Raw genomic sequence first — 17,073 nt, 5'->3', positions numbered from 1 at the left:
TAAATACAGATTATGTTGTGTCACAATGCGGGCACATTTATATTGCATGTTATAAATACAGTTAATGTTGTGTCACAATGCGGGCACATTTATATTGCATGTTATAAATACAGATAATGTTGTGTCACAATGTGGGCACATTCATATTGCATGTTATAAATACAGTTAATGTTGTGTCACAATGCGGGCACATTCACATTGCATGTTATAAATACAGTTAATGTTGTGTCACGATGCGGGCACATTCACATTGCATGTTATAAATACAGTTAATGTTGTGTCACAATGCGGGCACATTCATATTGCATGTTATAAATACAGATAATGTTGTGTCACAATGCGGGCACATTCACATTGCATGTTATAAATACAGTTAATGTTGTGTCACAATGCGGGCACATTCATATTGCATGTTATAAATACAGTTAATGTTGTGTCACAATGGGGACATTCATATTGCATGTTATAAATACAGTTAATGTTGTGTCACAATGCGGGCACATTCACATTGCATGTTATAAATACAGTTAATGTTGTGTCACAATGCGGGCACATTCATATTGCATGTTATAAATACAGATAATGTTGTGTCACAATGTGGGCACATTCATATTGCATGTTATAAATACAGTTAATGTTGTGTCACAATGCGGGCACATTCACATTGCATGTTATAAATACAGTTAATGTTGTGTCACAATGCAGGCACATTCATATTGCATGTTATAAATACAGATAATGTTGTGTCACAATGGGGACATTCATATTGCATGTTATAAATACAGATAATGTGTCACAATGCGGGCACATTGATATTGCATGTTATAAATACAGATAATGTTGTGTCACAATGCGGGCACATTCATATTGCATTTTATAAATACAGATAATGTTGTGTCACAATGTAGGTACATTAATATTGCATGTTATATTTACAGATAATGTTGTGTCACAATGCGGGCACATTCATATTGAATGTTATAAATACAGTAAATGTTGTGTCACAATTCAGACAATACAGTAAATGTTGTGTCACAATGCAGACACACTCCTAATTGCATGTTATGAATACAACTTATCTTGTGTCACAACGCGAACATTCATATTGCATGTTACAAATACCGCAAATGTTGTGTCACAATGCGGACGTTCATATTGCATGTGATAAATACAGCCTATGTTATGTCACAATGCAGACATTCAAATTGAATGTTATATATACGGCTCACATTGTGTCTAAATGTGGAAAGTCACTTTGCATGTTATAAAAATAGCTTAAGTGTCTAAATGTGCAATGTCACAGGACATGTCATAAATAAAGCTCATGTGTCTAAACATGGAAAGTCTACATTCCATTTTTAGCTCGACTATTATATATGAAATATATATAGTGGAGCTATACTACTCACCCCGGCGTCTGCGTCAGCGTTAGCGTGCAAATGTTAAAGTTTTCGTACTACCCCAAATATTTTCTTTGTCCCTTGACATATTGCTTTCATATTTTGCATACTTGTTTACCAACATGACCTCAACCTATAAACAAGAGCAGACAACTCTATCAAGCATTTTGTCATAATTATGGCCCCTTTTCCACTTAGAATATGCAGCAAATGTTATAGTTTTTGTACAACCCCATTTATTTTCATTGTCCCTTGACATATTGCTTTTATATTTTGCATACTTGTTTACCAACATCACCCCAACCTATAAACAAGAGCAGACAACTCTATCAAGCATTTTGTCATAATTATTGCCCCTTTTATACTTAGAATATGCATATTATTGATAAATCTATGTTAAAGTTTGCGTACTACCCCAAATATTTCCTATATCCTTTGACATATTGCTTTTATATGTTGCATACTTGTTTACCAACATGACCCCAACCTATAAACAAGAGCAAACCACTGTATCAAGCATTTTGACGTAATTATGGCCCCTTTTACACTTAGATAATTGAACATTTTGCTTAAATTGCCATAACTTCTTTATTTATGATCACATTTTATTATTACTTTGACAAAATAACACTTACCTGAATACCACAATGGATTCCACCCAAACAATACCCCACGCCCCTACCCAAAATCCCTTCCCCCCAACCTCCTCCCCCCCCCATTTTTTTTAAACATCATCTAATAAATTACCACACCCCCACATTATACCCCCCTCTCACCCCCACTCCCCTACCCCCCCCAGCCCCCCCCCCATTTTTTTTAACATCATCTAATAAATTACCACACCCCACATTATACCCCCCTCTCACCCCCCTACCCCCCCCCCCACCTACCCCCCCCCCAAAAAAAAAATGTTTTTTTTTAAAACATCATCTAATAAATTACCAAATTACCACACCCCACATTATACCCCTCTCACCCCCCACCCCCACCCCCAAAAAAATATTTATTTTTTTAAACATTATCTAATAAATTATCATGCCCCACATTATACCCCCCTCTCACCCCCCCCCCCCAAAGAAAAAAAATTGTTTTTCCTTTTTTTTATTTTGAAAGATCGTCTAAAAAAATTGAATATGAACAATTACCCGATGATGGCTTACATTATGCTGTCAAGCACTCAAATAGTCGAGCGCGCTGTCCTCTGACAGCTCTTGTATAAATACAGCTCACACTATGTTTAAATCTGCCATGCCACCTCACATCACTTGTTATAAATACAATTAATGTGTGAACTGTGTGGAATGAAAGTTTACATCGTTAAAATGAATTTACCAGCACTGGTATATCTGCAACTGGCGCACAAATATAGCACATAGCTATTGTAGCACATGCTAAGCTCGCTTCACTTAATGTTTCAGTGTACCGGTATGTTTTATTTTTAAATTGTCCATTGCTTCAAATATGTAAATATAGAAGACATCTGACAATATTTAATAAAATGTAGTATTGTTATTGTTTACAAATTTCGCATGACTTATTCTAAATAAATAAATGTGAACATGAAATTTGCATGGCATACATGTATGTTGGTTAAATGTACCGTAGGTTTTTCTAACCTAATGTCATATACCAAAATTCCTTAATCTCTACTACGGAATATTTTTATCCTGTCTAATCAGTTAATTAGTGTCTCAAAAAGTCAATGGTAAAGACTTTCCATCTTTCCAGACGAAATTGACTTTTACGACGGACTTCGCAAACAAGTAAAATTACTCACTCCTTTGCCGCTCCAGACAAACACACAAGAGACACACGCAATACATAACGTAGCCCACACAGCACACCATCATATCAGGGACCTACGGTATGCAGACATATTTATATATGTTTATGTGGGACCCTGATCGTAGCAACACCCTCCCTCTTTTACTATTAGTGACCATTAAGGTCTCACTGGCCACCGTACTCTGGTCTATTTGTATTAAGATATTTTTGTTTCTTCGGCGGAAGCCGGGCAAATTTGACTTACTTTGGCTCCAAATTAAATAGGTTCCCCTGGAAGATCACATGGGTCGATCAGCACATAAGATAGTCGTCGCGAACACTAGGCGATGACCTGTAAATAAACTCCGACATACCCACACATAGTCTTTCCATTTTTCCACTGGGTCATATAAGGTTATGGCCAGCAACAAAATATATTAAAATACAGATGTTTGTTCCGCTTTTATATAAGTAAACAGCTCTTAATATGTTGTTTTTAAATTGATTTTGTTTAGTCCATTGTACTTGTAATGTAGTATTTATTATTATTACCCCCGGTAGGGTGGCATATAGCAGTTGAACTGTCCGTCTGTCTGTCCGTCAGTCCGAAAGCTTTAACATTGGTCATAACTTTTGCAATATTGAAGATAGCAACTTGATATTTGACATGCATGTGTATCTCATGAAGCTGCACATTTTGAGTGGTGAAAGCTCAGGGTCAAAAGTTAAAAAATACAATCCAAGGGAAGTAATAAGCTTTAAAAGGGAGATAATTTATTAACCCCTGCCAAATGATATATTGAAATGTTATTTCAAAGCGGCGCAATAGCTAGTGGGCATTGTGTTTCTGACAAACACATCTCTTGTTTTTGTTACTAGTTTTGAGTCATGTACCTTACTTTAAAGTCTTTCATGTGCGCTCTATTGTAGTTCTTTAATTCATATTTATATTAATCATCGGGTATGTATGAAAATGAACTTACCATACCCCTCATAGAGATGCGAGGTTACGACCTTCGGTCGATCTGAATGTGTATTCGTAATCACTTTTCTAGTTGTGCATGCTTCATACGCTGAATAATAAAATAATTCGTATTTTTTCGGCGTAGCTGTATTCGCCAGCTTTTCACCTTACCTGACCTTTGTAACTGTCCAATAAAATTCAAATAAAATTTCCCGCGGCTAGGTCAGAATGAATACACTTCATTTATCCCATAGGTTGATTTGACAATACCGACAGAACATTGGAAACATGTCCGCGTCTTTGTAACACTGATGTTCTTCGTGTTCAGCATGAAACAATTTTATATTTAATGAAAAGGCTTAATAGATAGAACAGTTTTACACTCAATCTCGACATCAATACAGTTTTTATTTTTAGAGGATTGCTAGCGCGATAGTGTTTTTACTTAAAGGCTATGTTCTCATATTTAGTACTGACTTCCATATTCCTGTCAACATGTTAACATGTAAAAGTATAAAGAGCAGTGGAAGCGTGGCCTCACTTTTATGTATGCATTTCAACCCGCGAGGTATAAGGGCCAGTTCGCGGTTAGTGTTGTGAATGTAGAGTTCGTGGCCAGTAAAATAATCGTTATATAATAAAGACACTATCGCGTGAACTAGGTGAACTTGAATTTTCTTTAGACCAGAAAGATGTTCAATGAAGATATTCAGCGATATAATTATGGTATGTCAATAATAGATTCTTAATGTGTTTTCAACAATACCATGATAAATATTATTTTTAATTAATTTAACAAGAATTATTCCACCATATTGACTAATGTATTAAGCATGAGCGCGATGATTCTCGATACTGTTAATAATCGAATCAAATAGCAATGCCCGACAAACCACTAAAACAGGTTTTTTCGAAGAACACGCGTATAAATATTTAAAATATATACGGATACTTCGCGTGTGGCCGGTTGACTCATATGTTTTAATTTCACTTCCATTCTTCTTTTGGTTTTCTGTTTTGTATCTATCGGTTTATGACCAGCAATATGTAATAATGTAAAATAAGCCGCGAAAACTCCGCGTAACATCCCGTACTGCAAGTGATGCAGCTAAGAACTGCACAGAAAAAGACATTCGCTATCCTTGATCTCATTCATTGAACGCTTTACCTTTCACAAACTCCAACTACAATCAACGCCGTATATCTTTTTTTAAAAGATATTTCTTGTTTTAATGATTTCTTGCGTTTGAGCTGATCTTAGCACAACGCTCTTATGGTGTACTTATGTCATTACATTTGGTCCGGCGTCCGGTGTAATTATTACTCATATGAACACTAGAAAACACATGGTCAAAACATTTTTCCCAATGATATCGAAATTGGACCGAGTGATGTGAAACACTATATCAAATTAAAGAAAGAAAGAAAAGACTTGTGAACTCTCAAAAAGTCACATGTTTGTCCAATCTTTATGAAGGTTTCCTAAAGCATGTTTCAGATATTCGACTGATATGAAAAAAGGTTCCGGTCCATTAACAAATATGGCGGTCAGCTGGTGGGGCAATCTTCATTACATGGCTATAATGATACCTTGTGAACATTATAAGTCTTTTTTTCACGAAACTTGCTCAGAAAATTTCTTATTATGATATCTATATTTCTCTATCGAGTTTGAAAATGGTTCCGGTTCTTTGAAAAATATTTCCCAAGGGGCGGAGCAGTTTTCATTAAAAGCGTCAAAGTTATTAAGATACTCCCATGTAGCAAAACGTGCATGTGCATTTATTGTCAACGCATGAGGCTTGAACTGTCTGTTCACTAATCGTGAGGCTCATTTTACTGCATTAATAACTGCATCGCAGTCATCAACAAGAACATCGCGTATAACCAAGTTTGGCTAAAGCCTATTATAATAACGCCTATTTATCTAGTTATTCACTCGACCATCAGTGACCATCCCAATGTGTGCATACATATTTCAAGCAGAACCAAACTTTTACCCTTTTCGTTTGCCCTAGCTGCCTTTGTACAACAAATTGTGCTACGTAAGAGAGTAAGTCGAAAAACATTTTATTTTGATAATTTATTAATACCCATTAAAGTTTGAACGAAACCCACGCAGCAGTCAACGAGGATTGTATGCACACATTTCGTGGTGGAAGAACGGATAAGCACTATGCCTAACGCCTCCCGCTTGGCGGAGGCTTTTCAACATTCGAGTATCGGAAAGCCTTCTTCAGGCTCCATAAATGATTTATCCACCCTACGCGCATTCTTCAATATGCAGAAAGACAGCAGGAAACATCACGATGAGTATGAGTTTTAAATGTCTGGATTGCTAAAGGTGGATATTTAACCTGTAAAAAACCAAATACTTTCCGACGATGTCGAGTAACAAGCGGCGTTAGTTTAATCATGTGACGATTCAACTCCATGACGCTTTCATTTTCACCTTTTACGATCTGCTCGGGTTTAAAAAATAAAGAATCGTGTTAGATGGATTTCATGAGATATTGAGTAAATATCGATATGTTCCAAAACTTTCCGAATTGTTGCAAACATCTACGGTTAGGATGTCGACGTTTTTCAGTTTTGCTTTTCTGCTTAGACACCGACTGTCCCATGTGGTTGCAAAAGCGTAACGATTTACACGGAATAGTCCCAGGTCATCGCCGAGACGTCCTCGATTCAGCCAAAATGTGACAAAATGGCAACGGGTGTCTGGTGGACTGCAGGTATAAGTAAAAATCCAAATGCAATCATTAGAACATACCGGGTATATATATTTATAGTCAGTTACTTGGGGCGGCGTATATATATATAAAGGGCAAACTAATTTTATTTTTTAGGTTTATTTAGAACCCGCATGAGAGCACGATTGGCCAGTACCATTTCAATGCTATACAGTTTGTTAAGATTGTCTTTACATTGAAAATGGAAGAACTCCTGTATATGTATTCTAGAAAAAGAATCTCGAGGAATATTAATATATGATACGTGGTCTGTTGGCTCATTGTGTATTTGATAATTACTCGCTTTTGATTGCATGTTTTAAACACAATAAAACATATATCACCGGATTCATTTTATGTCTCTGGGACTGACAACCAAGAGGCATATAGTTTTGCCCGTCAGTCCTTGCGCCCGTCTGTCGGGTTTGTGTGTCGCAGCTAAACTAATAAAACCGGTAATACATATTAACTTGCATGCGCGCACATTCATATGTTGATCAGATTTTAAAAGAAAGACATTTTGAACCTGTGTAGCGCTTACCTCAGCAAGTAAGCAAGTATTGTTGCTACATCGAAGAATCTTTATTAAAATATGTATTAGCATTTTAGCTAACACAAAGTAGATATTAATTCGGGGAGGGGTCATTGTCAAAATCGGAAACATACCAGCTTGTTAGGTCGTTTAAGAAACATTTCAAAGAAATGTTTCCATGGTACATATAATTTCTAGTTTAAGGTTAAAATAATATATTAATAATTCGAGTGAACTTTAAAAAAATATGTAAAAAAGTTATTATCCCCACGCTTTTGAAAAGCGTGTGGAAATTGTGGTTATCTCCGCCGTCTGTCCGGTTGTCCGTCTGTCTGTCTGTCCGTCCGTCCGTTCGTCCGTCCTGGCCACTATCTCCTCCTTCACTATACGCACCAGAACCTTGAAACTAACACACATTGTAGCTATGAGCATATGTGAATTTTGATCTGACCCCTGATTCAAAAGTTATGGGTGTTGGGGCGGGGCCGGGTCAGAGATTTTCACTCATTTGTTTAGGTTATTTTACTATAATTTCTTCATTTCTACACCGATTGTCTTCAAATTGATACCGAACCTCTCTTATGACAATACGGTCAATCTCAACTATGCATGGCCCCATTACCAGCCCTGGGGCGCCCCGCCCACATAGGCCACACCCACCCAAAATTGCAGTTTTACTATAATTTCTTTATTTCTACACCGATTCACTTCAAATTGATACTGAACCTTTTTTATGACAATACGGTCAATCTCAGCTATGCATGGCCCAATTACCAACCCTGGGGCACCCCGCCTACATAGGCCACGCCCACCCAAAATTGCCTTTTACTACAATTTCTTCATTTCTACACCGATTCACATCAAATTGATACTGAACCTCTCGTATGACAATACGGTTAATCTCAACTATGCATGGCCCCATTACCAACCCTGGGGCGCCCCGCCCACATAGGCCACGCCCACCCAAAATTGACTTTTACTATAATTTCTTCATCTCTACACCGATTCACTTCAAATTGATACTTAACCTCTTTTATGACAATACAGTCAATCTCAACTATGTATGGCCCCATTACCAACCCTGGGGCACCCCGCCCACATAGGCCACGCCCATCCAAAATTGCCTTTTACTATAATTTCTTCATTTCTACACCAATTCACTTCTAATTGATACTGAACTTCTCTTATGACAATACAGTCAATCTCAACTATGCATGGCCCCATTACCAACCCTGGGGCTCCCCTGGGTCAAACATGCGGCGTGGGGATACGCGTCGGCCTCTGCCGCGCCATTTCTAGTTACAGTTAAAATACAATTGACGTTAACATGTTATTGTGATGGTTCTATAATATCTAAAGAGAATTAATTACATACAAAATAACTAATTTTTAAACACTGCAAAGTTTTATAGAATAAATACTCTCCAAAAACAATCCTCAATATTTACATTCAACGTAAATTAAATTGGAACCGGTCATTATGCCGACTTGATCGAACACGTTCTCATCGCGGATTAATATCTTCGATTATTCATGTAAGAACTACTTTCAGTTGGCGGTTGTAGCCATTTTCGGCCATTTCAGTGTATAATATAACATTTTGTATCCATTTCAATCACTGGTTCAGGAAAAACATCCACCATGGCCGATAGGGAGGATAATGTTTACCAAGCAAAACTGGCCGAGCAGGCAGAACGATACGATGGTAAATGGATATCTTTCGCTATTATGTGATCGAAAAAAAAAATTGATCTTATTTCAGGAAGTATCAGAGAAAACGTCAACGTCTTTTTTTTTACTTATGTCTGATACTGTTGATGACATTTACAGAGACTGATCAATATGCAATTTAAAAAAACGCAGAACAGTGCGATGCACTCAAATTCGGCTGTTGTATCACTAGTGACCATGGAAATTTTGACAGGTGGAAGCCATCTTGAATCTATTTCTAATGAGTCAGAAATAATATCTTAAAGGGATCTTTTCACGCTTTGGTAAATTGACAAAATTGAAAAAAGTTGTTTCAGATTCGTAAGTTTTCGTTTTAGTTATGATATTTGTGAGGAAACAGTAATACTGAACATTAACCATGCTCTAATATTGCCATTATATGCATCTTTTGACGATTTTAAAACCTAAAAATTATAAAGCGTTGCAACGCGAAACGATTGAATAATTTGGAGAGTTCTGTTTTTGTCGTTAAATTTTGTGAAACTACGAAGATTGCGTATATAAGGTATAAAATACGTCAAGTATGTGTACTCGGCGGAATAGCTCAGTAGGCTAAAGCGTTTTTACTTCAGGACTCTGGCAGGACTCCAGGGGTCACTGGTTCGAAACCTGCTCCGGGCAATGTTCTTTTCCTTTTTTTAATTTTTTTCTTGATTTTTTACTGGAGCTTTTGCGATCCAATGTTTACATTTATCAATATAAAGCATTTAATGAATAAGTTAAAAAAATACCAAAATCTGTGAAAAGGCCCCTTTAAAGGCAAACGGCGTACACTTTGTCTGAATGAGTTTACAATAAACAAATAACCTATTTTTCGACTTGCCCTACACCCAATGTGTGTCGTTCAAGTTAATTATTTGCAACCAGGCATATTATCTTGCGCTAGACTACGACTTTTTGGTTGCCACTCCTTTATTCATGTCAATGTTAAAGAACTTGGATTAAGTTGCAAACACAATTAATTTCCTTCATTGCTTTGAATATATCTTCTTAGGCATTATGACAATTGTCAAGTAACTCCAGTGTCAGACGTTATTTTCAAAGATAATAGTTTGTGTAATCAATTCATTAATTGAAATGTTTCAATTGCGTTTTATTATAAGTGTACAAATGTGTTTTAAACACATTGAAGATTCATACATGTGTTGTGTTTTCTTTTTTTCACTATTTTGGGGTCCCTTTGGATTTGGAAAAATTGCTACATCTAGAAAAGTGGGATATACGTGTGGTTGTTTTGCTAATAAATCCTTCAAATTTTGAGAATAAACTTATATCTTTTTTAAAGTTCAACTTACATTGTACACTGTAACTCCAATATAACGCGGATGACGGGGTCCAAGCCACGCAACAGCGTTATAAACGGACAGCGTTATAAGTTTTGAGCTTATTTATTTAAGGGGCTATAAAAACAGGTAAAGTATAGCCTATAATATAGGTCCTGTGTATCGTCATGCTGTGTTGTCATCCGCAAATACATGCACATAAACCGAATCAAACGATAAAAGTATACATACCGCTTTTCTAATGTGCACATTTATCCGATAATCCAATATAATTACATCACTTACGAAAAAATAATGTTTAACATTTATGACAAGAAATATGTTTACGAACTTCGTAAACAAATTCATATGCCTACGCCATTTTTCAGAAAAATTAGTACAGTGCATTATGGGACACATCTTACATTGGACAAGCGAATTTAAATTTAGATTGAATGCAATACGATACATGTACAAAGAAATGTTTTATTGCATCATGTAAAAAAACGTGCTTTCCGTGGACTTTCTGATAACGGGCAAAAATTAAAGTGCACTCTGTTAACTATTACACTGCGTTAGCATGTAAATAAATCGTCAGGATTTTTAAATTTATTTTTCGTATACGTACTGAAACATTAAACACACAAAGATATTTTTATTTATCAAGCATGTGTAGCATATAATAAACAATAACCGACTTACACAGCCATAGTATATACAATGAAATACAATACACGACAGGGTTTTTTTTTAGAGAAAGGGGAAGACGCTGGACGCTGGGTGAAAGGGGAAAAAAAGAGTGCGAAAGAGACATATTGGGGAAAAAATAAAAAAAAACTGTTCATTCCAATGTCTATTACTTATCAAAAGAGGCTTGTCTCTGTCCTTTTTGTTCTTAAACACATTTAACACGAATTAAAGTCAAAGTCCTTAATAAAGTTGCAGGTGTAGATCTAATAATGGGAAATGTTTTCAACTATATTTCTGTACTGGGGCTGGGGACCGATGTCAATTTTCTGATTTCAATTTGATTATGAATGGGTTGACGATCTTGATCTGCTACAGTATTGGAAGGAAAAGGAGCAGCAGCTGCCGATTGTATACTTTCACTTTCACAATGTTCGATGTTTATTACCCCAGAATCCTGCTGGGTTATAACGGTTTTCGATGATTCTTTCTTAAAAAATGCCTCGATGCGTTCAGTATCTTGCGAGTCCGATGTTTTATTTTGTTTGTGTAAGACCGCCAATTGTGAGTCATTTTTTCTGTTTTCACGTTTATATCTTGGCTTGCACATAGCCCGGATAAAAATTCGACTGGTTTCCGGTTATTAATTGACGAAACACCCTTCCCGCGCAAGACAGGTATCCAGTAAAGTAGTCACATGATTATTACGATTAGTTGCCCAGTTTACATGACGTAATTTAAGAGCTATATTTAGAATAACTGGGATTCCCAATTTTTTTGTGTTCGCCTGGTGAGAGAGAGCGAGATCGTTGTACATGGTGCAAATTTGTTAATTGTCGAATGCCCAAAGGAAAAATAAACATTTCTTTGAGAGAAAATATTATATTTTGGTGAAAAATGATATTTTTGGTGGGGAAATTGTATTTTGAGGGGAAAAATTCTGGTAGGGGAAGACGCCGACTATCGGCGTCACTTTCTTAGTAAAAAAAACCCTGCACGATAAATACAAAACATAAACAGGTAATCGTTTTAAATAACTTTAATTTGATAATTATTCCGCTTGCACTTCCCTTATTGAAATTAGCGCACCGAACTGCTCCTATAGGGAATACATGTAATAAACACCGGCTCGCGAGTTTTCACACCTTTATTGACATTACACAACAGATTAACACCAATTAGCTGTCGAGTGTCGTTTAACCTCTAATCGATTAAAATCAGTTAAACGGACGGATAAAGCAATCAAGCTGTGATTGCCGGCTTCTTTGAATTCATGAAGATACATGAAGTTGCATAACATGGATTTGAATCAGTATGGAAGGTTGGAGAAAAAACGGGATCCAAGGACCCCCCGCGTTATATTGGACACAGCGTTATAACGGACCGCACTATATTGGAGTTACAGTGTATAGAGCTGGATTGGAACTAAATATTGAGATCTAAAAAAAAAATTGTGAAACTTTCAATTGAGAATTTTTAGGTCCTGTCCGGAATTTTTTATTTTTCCATGGGGAATGGGGACTTAATTGAGAAAAAAAACTATTTCATGTGGAAATAGATTTTTTTACTTGACTGAAGGGCAGAGGGATATATAATTGGTGTTGTCTATTTCTGTCACAACCTTTTCTTGACAATATCTTAGAAACTGCTTAAGACACAAACATTAAAATTCATTGGTCACAGGCAGGGTTTTTTCCCACTTTTTGGGAAGATAGCCCATGGCTTTGGAATTGGGAATTTTATCGGCATTTTCATGAAATTTGCAAAATGAATTAATTAGCCTTTTTTTTCCACACGAAAAGTCCACTGATTAGGAAATACTAAATTTCATATTACTCTTGATAATCATTCAAATTAAAAGAACAAAATCATATAATACTTGGTTAGATGTAATTGAATTAAAATTGAGTTAAATACGCATTAGACACTTAAAAAAAAAAAAAATTGGAAATTGGGAATTTTTTGCCACATTTTGGGAAAAAAGTATACTTTTGGGGATTGGGAACATAGCCGAATTTCGGGCCAAAAAAAACCCTGACAGGTGTATAGATATAAATGAGGATAGCCATAACACTACACTTTCATAAATTTGAGTTATTGCGGCTGCCCTTTGTTTTTATGCCCCCGGTAGGGTGGCATATAGCATTTGAACTGTCTGTCCATCCGTCCGAAAACTTAAACATTGGCCATAACTTTTGCAATATTGAAGATAGCTACTTGATATTTGGCATGCATGTGTATCTCATGGAGCTGATCATTTTAAGTGGTGAAAGGTCAAGGTCATCCTTCAAGGTAAAAAAACACCAAATCCAAGGGAAGGAACGAGCTTTAAAGGGAGATAATTTCTATTTATCATTTGACAGGTACAGATCTTTTTTAAAGGGAAGTAATATTTTTTATAGGGATATAATCAAAAACAAATAAATCAAAGTAGTGCAGTAAGGGACATTGTGTTTCTGTCAAACACATCTCTTGTTTTTATATGCTTTACATTTTCTGGGCTACATGTATATCTCAGATAACCATGCAAGATTTTAAAATAAAACTAAAAAGTGTATTGATATCAATGAGGAAAAAAGCAATGCAATGGAAGCTTAACCCTGAACTTTCTTAAACAAGAGTACTGAGTTGTTAACCTTTGTTGTCTTTGTGTGTGGTAAATTTTCAGGGCTATATCTCAGATACACGATTTCATCATTAAATTTCATGGTTGTATTGATATCTATGATGAGAATTGAAATGCATTAAATCAATGAACCTACACTTAATTGTTTCCTTTAAGGATTATAATGTATATAAAGGGATTTGTACCCATCCATAAACAAAATAAATTTTGGCGGGGGGGGGGGGTATTGTTTCACTGAATTAGCATGTATTCTTTAAAATTGTCTTAAATATTCATTTACACGCAAAGGTGTGTACATCATAAACTGGCTTCTTATTTCAATTTAGCATTGATTTTTTTGTTTTGAAAGGATGATGCAATTTTTATTTCACTTTTCTAACCATGTTGCACTTTGATTTTGTAGTACTAAAGATCATCTTGGGAAGATTTGTGGTACGCTCATCATTACTTGTCACATTGTGATGATAATGTCAAAATGTATTTCTTAATAGGAAAAGTAGTAAAATTGATAACTTGCATCATCCTTTCATGTTTAATAAAACAAGTATTTTTTTAAAAATTTGAAAATGTACAGAAGTTTCGGGTGATTTGATCTTGTGACATGCGTCTCCACAAATCTTTCTGGATGAGATTTGGTAAGTACAGTGACTTACATATATACATCAATCACTTAACCAAAGTCTGGTGTAATAGAACTTATTTCAGGGCTTTTTTTCCTGACTTTGTGAAGCGGCCCTGGCCCCCTTATTTTGTGAAAAAATGAGTCGCGAACTTTTCAAAATTGTGAAAAAATGAGTTGCAATCTTTTCAAAATTGTGACAAATTAATTCGCAAACTTTTCAAAATTGTGAAAAATTGAGTCGCGAACTTCTTAAAATTGTGAAAAACTGAGTCGTGAAATTATTAAAATTGTGAAAAACGGCCCATTTTATAAAAATTCACGGCCATGTGAGTTTGTGAATTGTCCTTTTCAAAATTGTGAAATGTCCTTCCACGGCCACTCATAAAGAAGGAAAAAAAGCCCTGTATTTTACTACCACTTACTCTGTTATTGGAATATAAATAAATTTCAAGACATAATTAAAACTTAGTTATTGAAGTTCTAATGTGTATTATATACCTAGAAATATAAAAAATATTGGAACATAACTTTTGATGTAATGTTAATATAAATAAAGTGAAGAATGGATTTGTTTCGATTTGAGTTACTAAATGTTGTACTGACATTTGAATTTTATCTTGTAATATATCCCTTTCTAGACATGGTGAAGGCTATGACAAAAGTTGCTCAGATGGGTAATGATTTGTCAGTGGAAGAGAGAAACCTGTTGTCAGTGGCATACAAGAACGTGATAGGAGCTCGTAGGGCGTCTTGGCGGATATTGAGTGCCTCTGAACAGAGAGTGCAGGAGAAGGGTGCTGCAAGCAATGAGCTGGACATGATCGTGAAGTACAGACGTCAGGTATGAACCATTTGCTCACATTTATGTTAGTTGACTGTATATTTAAATTTTTTATGACATGAGTTATTGCACACTGGCTGGCATTGTCTCACTGTACACAATTAAACATGCTATTTAATTAATCTGTACACTGTACACATAGATTAAATTAAACTGTTTTAGTCTGGTATTTTGAATTGAAATGACCAGTTTACTTCATATACAAGCATCCATTTTGCTACCCTTGGTTTGATTTTCATGCCCCAGGTAGGGTGGCATACAGCATTTGACCTGTCTGTCTGTCCGTTCGTCCGTCCAAAAACTTTAACATTGACCATAACTTTTGCAATATTGAATATAGCAACTTGATATTTGGCATGCATGTGTATCTCATGGAGCTGCACATTTTGATTGGTGAAAGGTCAATGTCATCCTTCAAAGTCAAAGGTTAAAAAAAATCAAAGCGGCGCAGAAGGGGGCATTGTGTTTCTGACAAACACATCTCTTGTTCTTTCTAAATTAAGATCAAATGTTAGTAAAGTATAATACCATTTCACTTTATGTTGGGAAAGTTGATGAACTTTGAAATGTCTAATTTTATGTTATGATAGAAGATGAACATTTAAATGTCTGTTATGATAGTTGATCAACATTGAAATTATTATGTTAAGACCTAAGGACTAAAAAACCTATAATGAAATAATTTAAATGATTTCAGATTGAAAAGGAATTGAATGATACATGCCACGATGTCCTTGATTTGCTTGACAAGCACCTTATTGGTTCTTCCACTGGAGAGTCCAAAGTGTTCTTCTGTAAAATGTGAGTAGGGACAACTTGTCTCTATGCTGTCTTTATTCTTGTACCAGTCTGCAAAATTCCCCTATTGCCTGATCGCCAATGCGGTGAATTCTCGGCTCTGGCGATAGAAAAATTGAATATAGATCGCCTGAATTGCGATGAAAAAAAAATCAGAGAAAATAAACAAATAAATAATCAATTTACCCATTTCAGGTGTAAATTATTACAGTGACACCGCTTGGTTACTTCCCTTAGTTTTCTATCATTGGTGATCTCCCTTAGCTGTTAAAGGGAGTTTGAAGTCTGGCTCGCGTATTAAAAATGTTGTAATACTTTTGGTAAACTGAACGTGAATTCTACGCCGATAAATGAAATACACTGTAACTCCAATATAGCGCGGTCAATGGGGTCCAAGCCGCGAAACAGCGTTTTAACGGATCCGCGTTATAGGTTTTGAGCTCATTTACTGCAGGGCGCTATAAAAAAAACAGGTATAGAATAGCCTATAATATAGGTCATGTATATTGCCATGCTGTGTTGACGCTAATACATGCATATAAACCGAATCGTATCGATAACAGTATACATACCGCTTTTCTTATGTGCACATTTATCCGATAATCCAATAAAATTGCAACATCACTTAAAAAATAATAATCTTGAACATTAATGACGATATATGTTTAAGAAATTCGTAAACACAACCGTACGCATATATGTCATTTTCAGAAATGCATTGCATTATGGGGCAGAGCTTTTTTGGATGAGCGACTTTAAATTTAGATTGAATGCAATACAACTCATGTACAAAAAATTGTTTTATTGCGTCATACGCATGCAAAAAACGTGTTTCCCGGGGACTTTCTGATACCGCGCGAAAATGAAAGTGAAACTCTGTTAACAATTGCCGGTACACTGCGTTCGCATGTAAATAAATCGTCTGCATTATTTAATTTCTTATACACGAACTGAAAGATTAAATGACATAATACTAGAATGATAATGAAATGACAGAAAAAGTTGTTTTATACAGTAGGCAGTATATTTCACAGCCGCTCATTTAATATAGTCAAACTGCAACCATATCAAAGTAAGAATGTTTCAATCGTTTTGAATTACTTGAATTGTATAA

General features: G+C 35.7%; 2 protein-coding genes across 4 annotated transcripts in view; both read left to right on the top strand.

Annotated features, from left to right (window-relative positions):
• The window catches only part of LOC127854666 (14-3-3 protein epsilon-like), a 159,370-nt gene that overhangs the window by 132,066 nt on the left and 10,231 nt on the right, over positions 1-17,073 (top strand). The window contains exons 2-3 of one of the 3 annotated variants that reach the window (XM_052389735.1): positions 14,959-15,161; positions 15,859-15,962. The exons of the other annotated variants lie outside the window; for them this stretch is intronic. Coding sequence (XP_052245695.1) covers positions 14,959-15,161; positions 15,859-15,962 — 307 coding nt within the window. The remainder of the gene's footprint in view (positions 1-14,958; positions 15,162-15,858; positions 15,963-17,073) is intronic. 3 annotated transcript variants of the gene reach the window in all.
• Positions 8,909-17,073, top strand: part of LOC127854654 (14-3-3 protein epsilon-like) — a 29,887-nt gene continuing 21,722 nt past the window's right edge. Inside the window, 1 exon segment of the mRNA XM_052389720.1 lies at positions 8,909-9,097. Coding sequence (XP_052245680.1) covers positions 9,034-9,097 — 64 coding nt within the window. The 5' untranslated portion in view covers positions 8,909-9,033.

Source organism: Dreissena polymorpha, chromosome 1 (genome assembly GCF_020536995.1).
Source record: "Dreissena polymorpha isolate Duluth1 chromosome 1, UMN_Dpol_1.0, whole genome shotgun sequence".
NCBI classification, from domain to species: Eukaryota; Metazoa; Mollusca; class Bivalvia; order Myida; family Dreissenidae; genus Dreissena; species Dreissena polymorpha.
The sequence above is the reverse complement of the archived record's forward strand: the minus strand, read 5'-3'. Positions and strand labels throughout refer to the sequence as shown.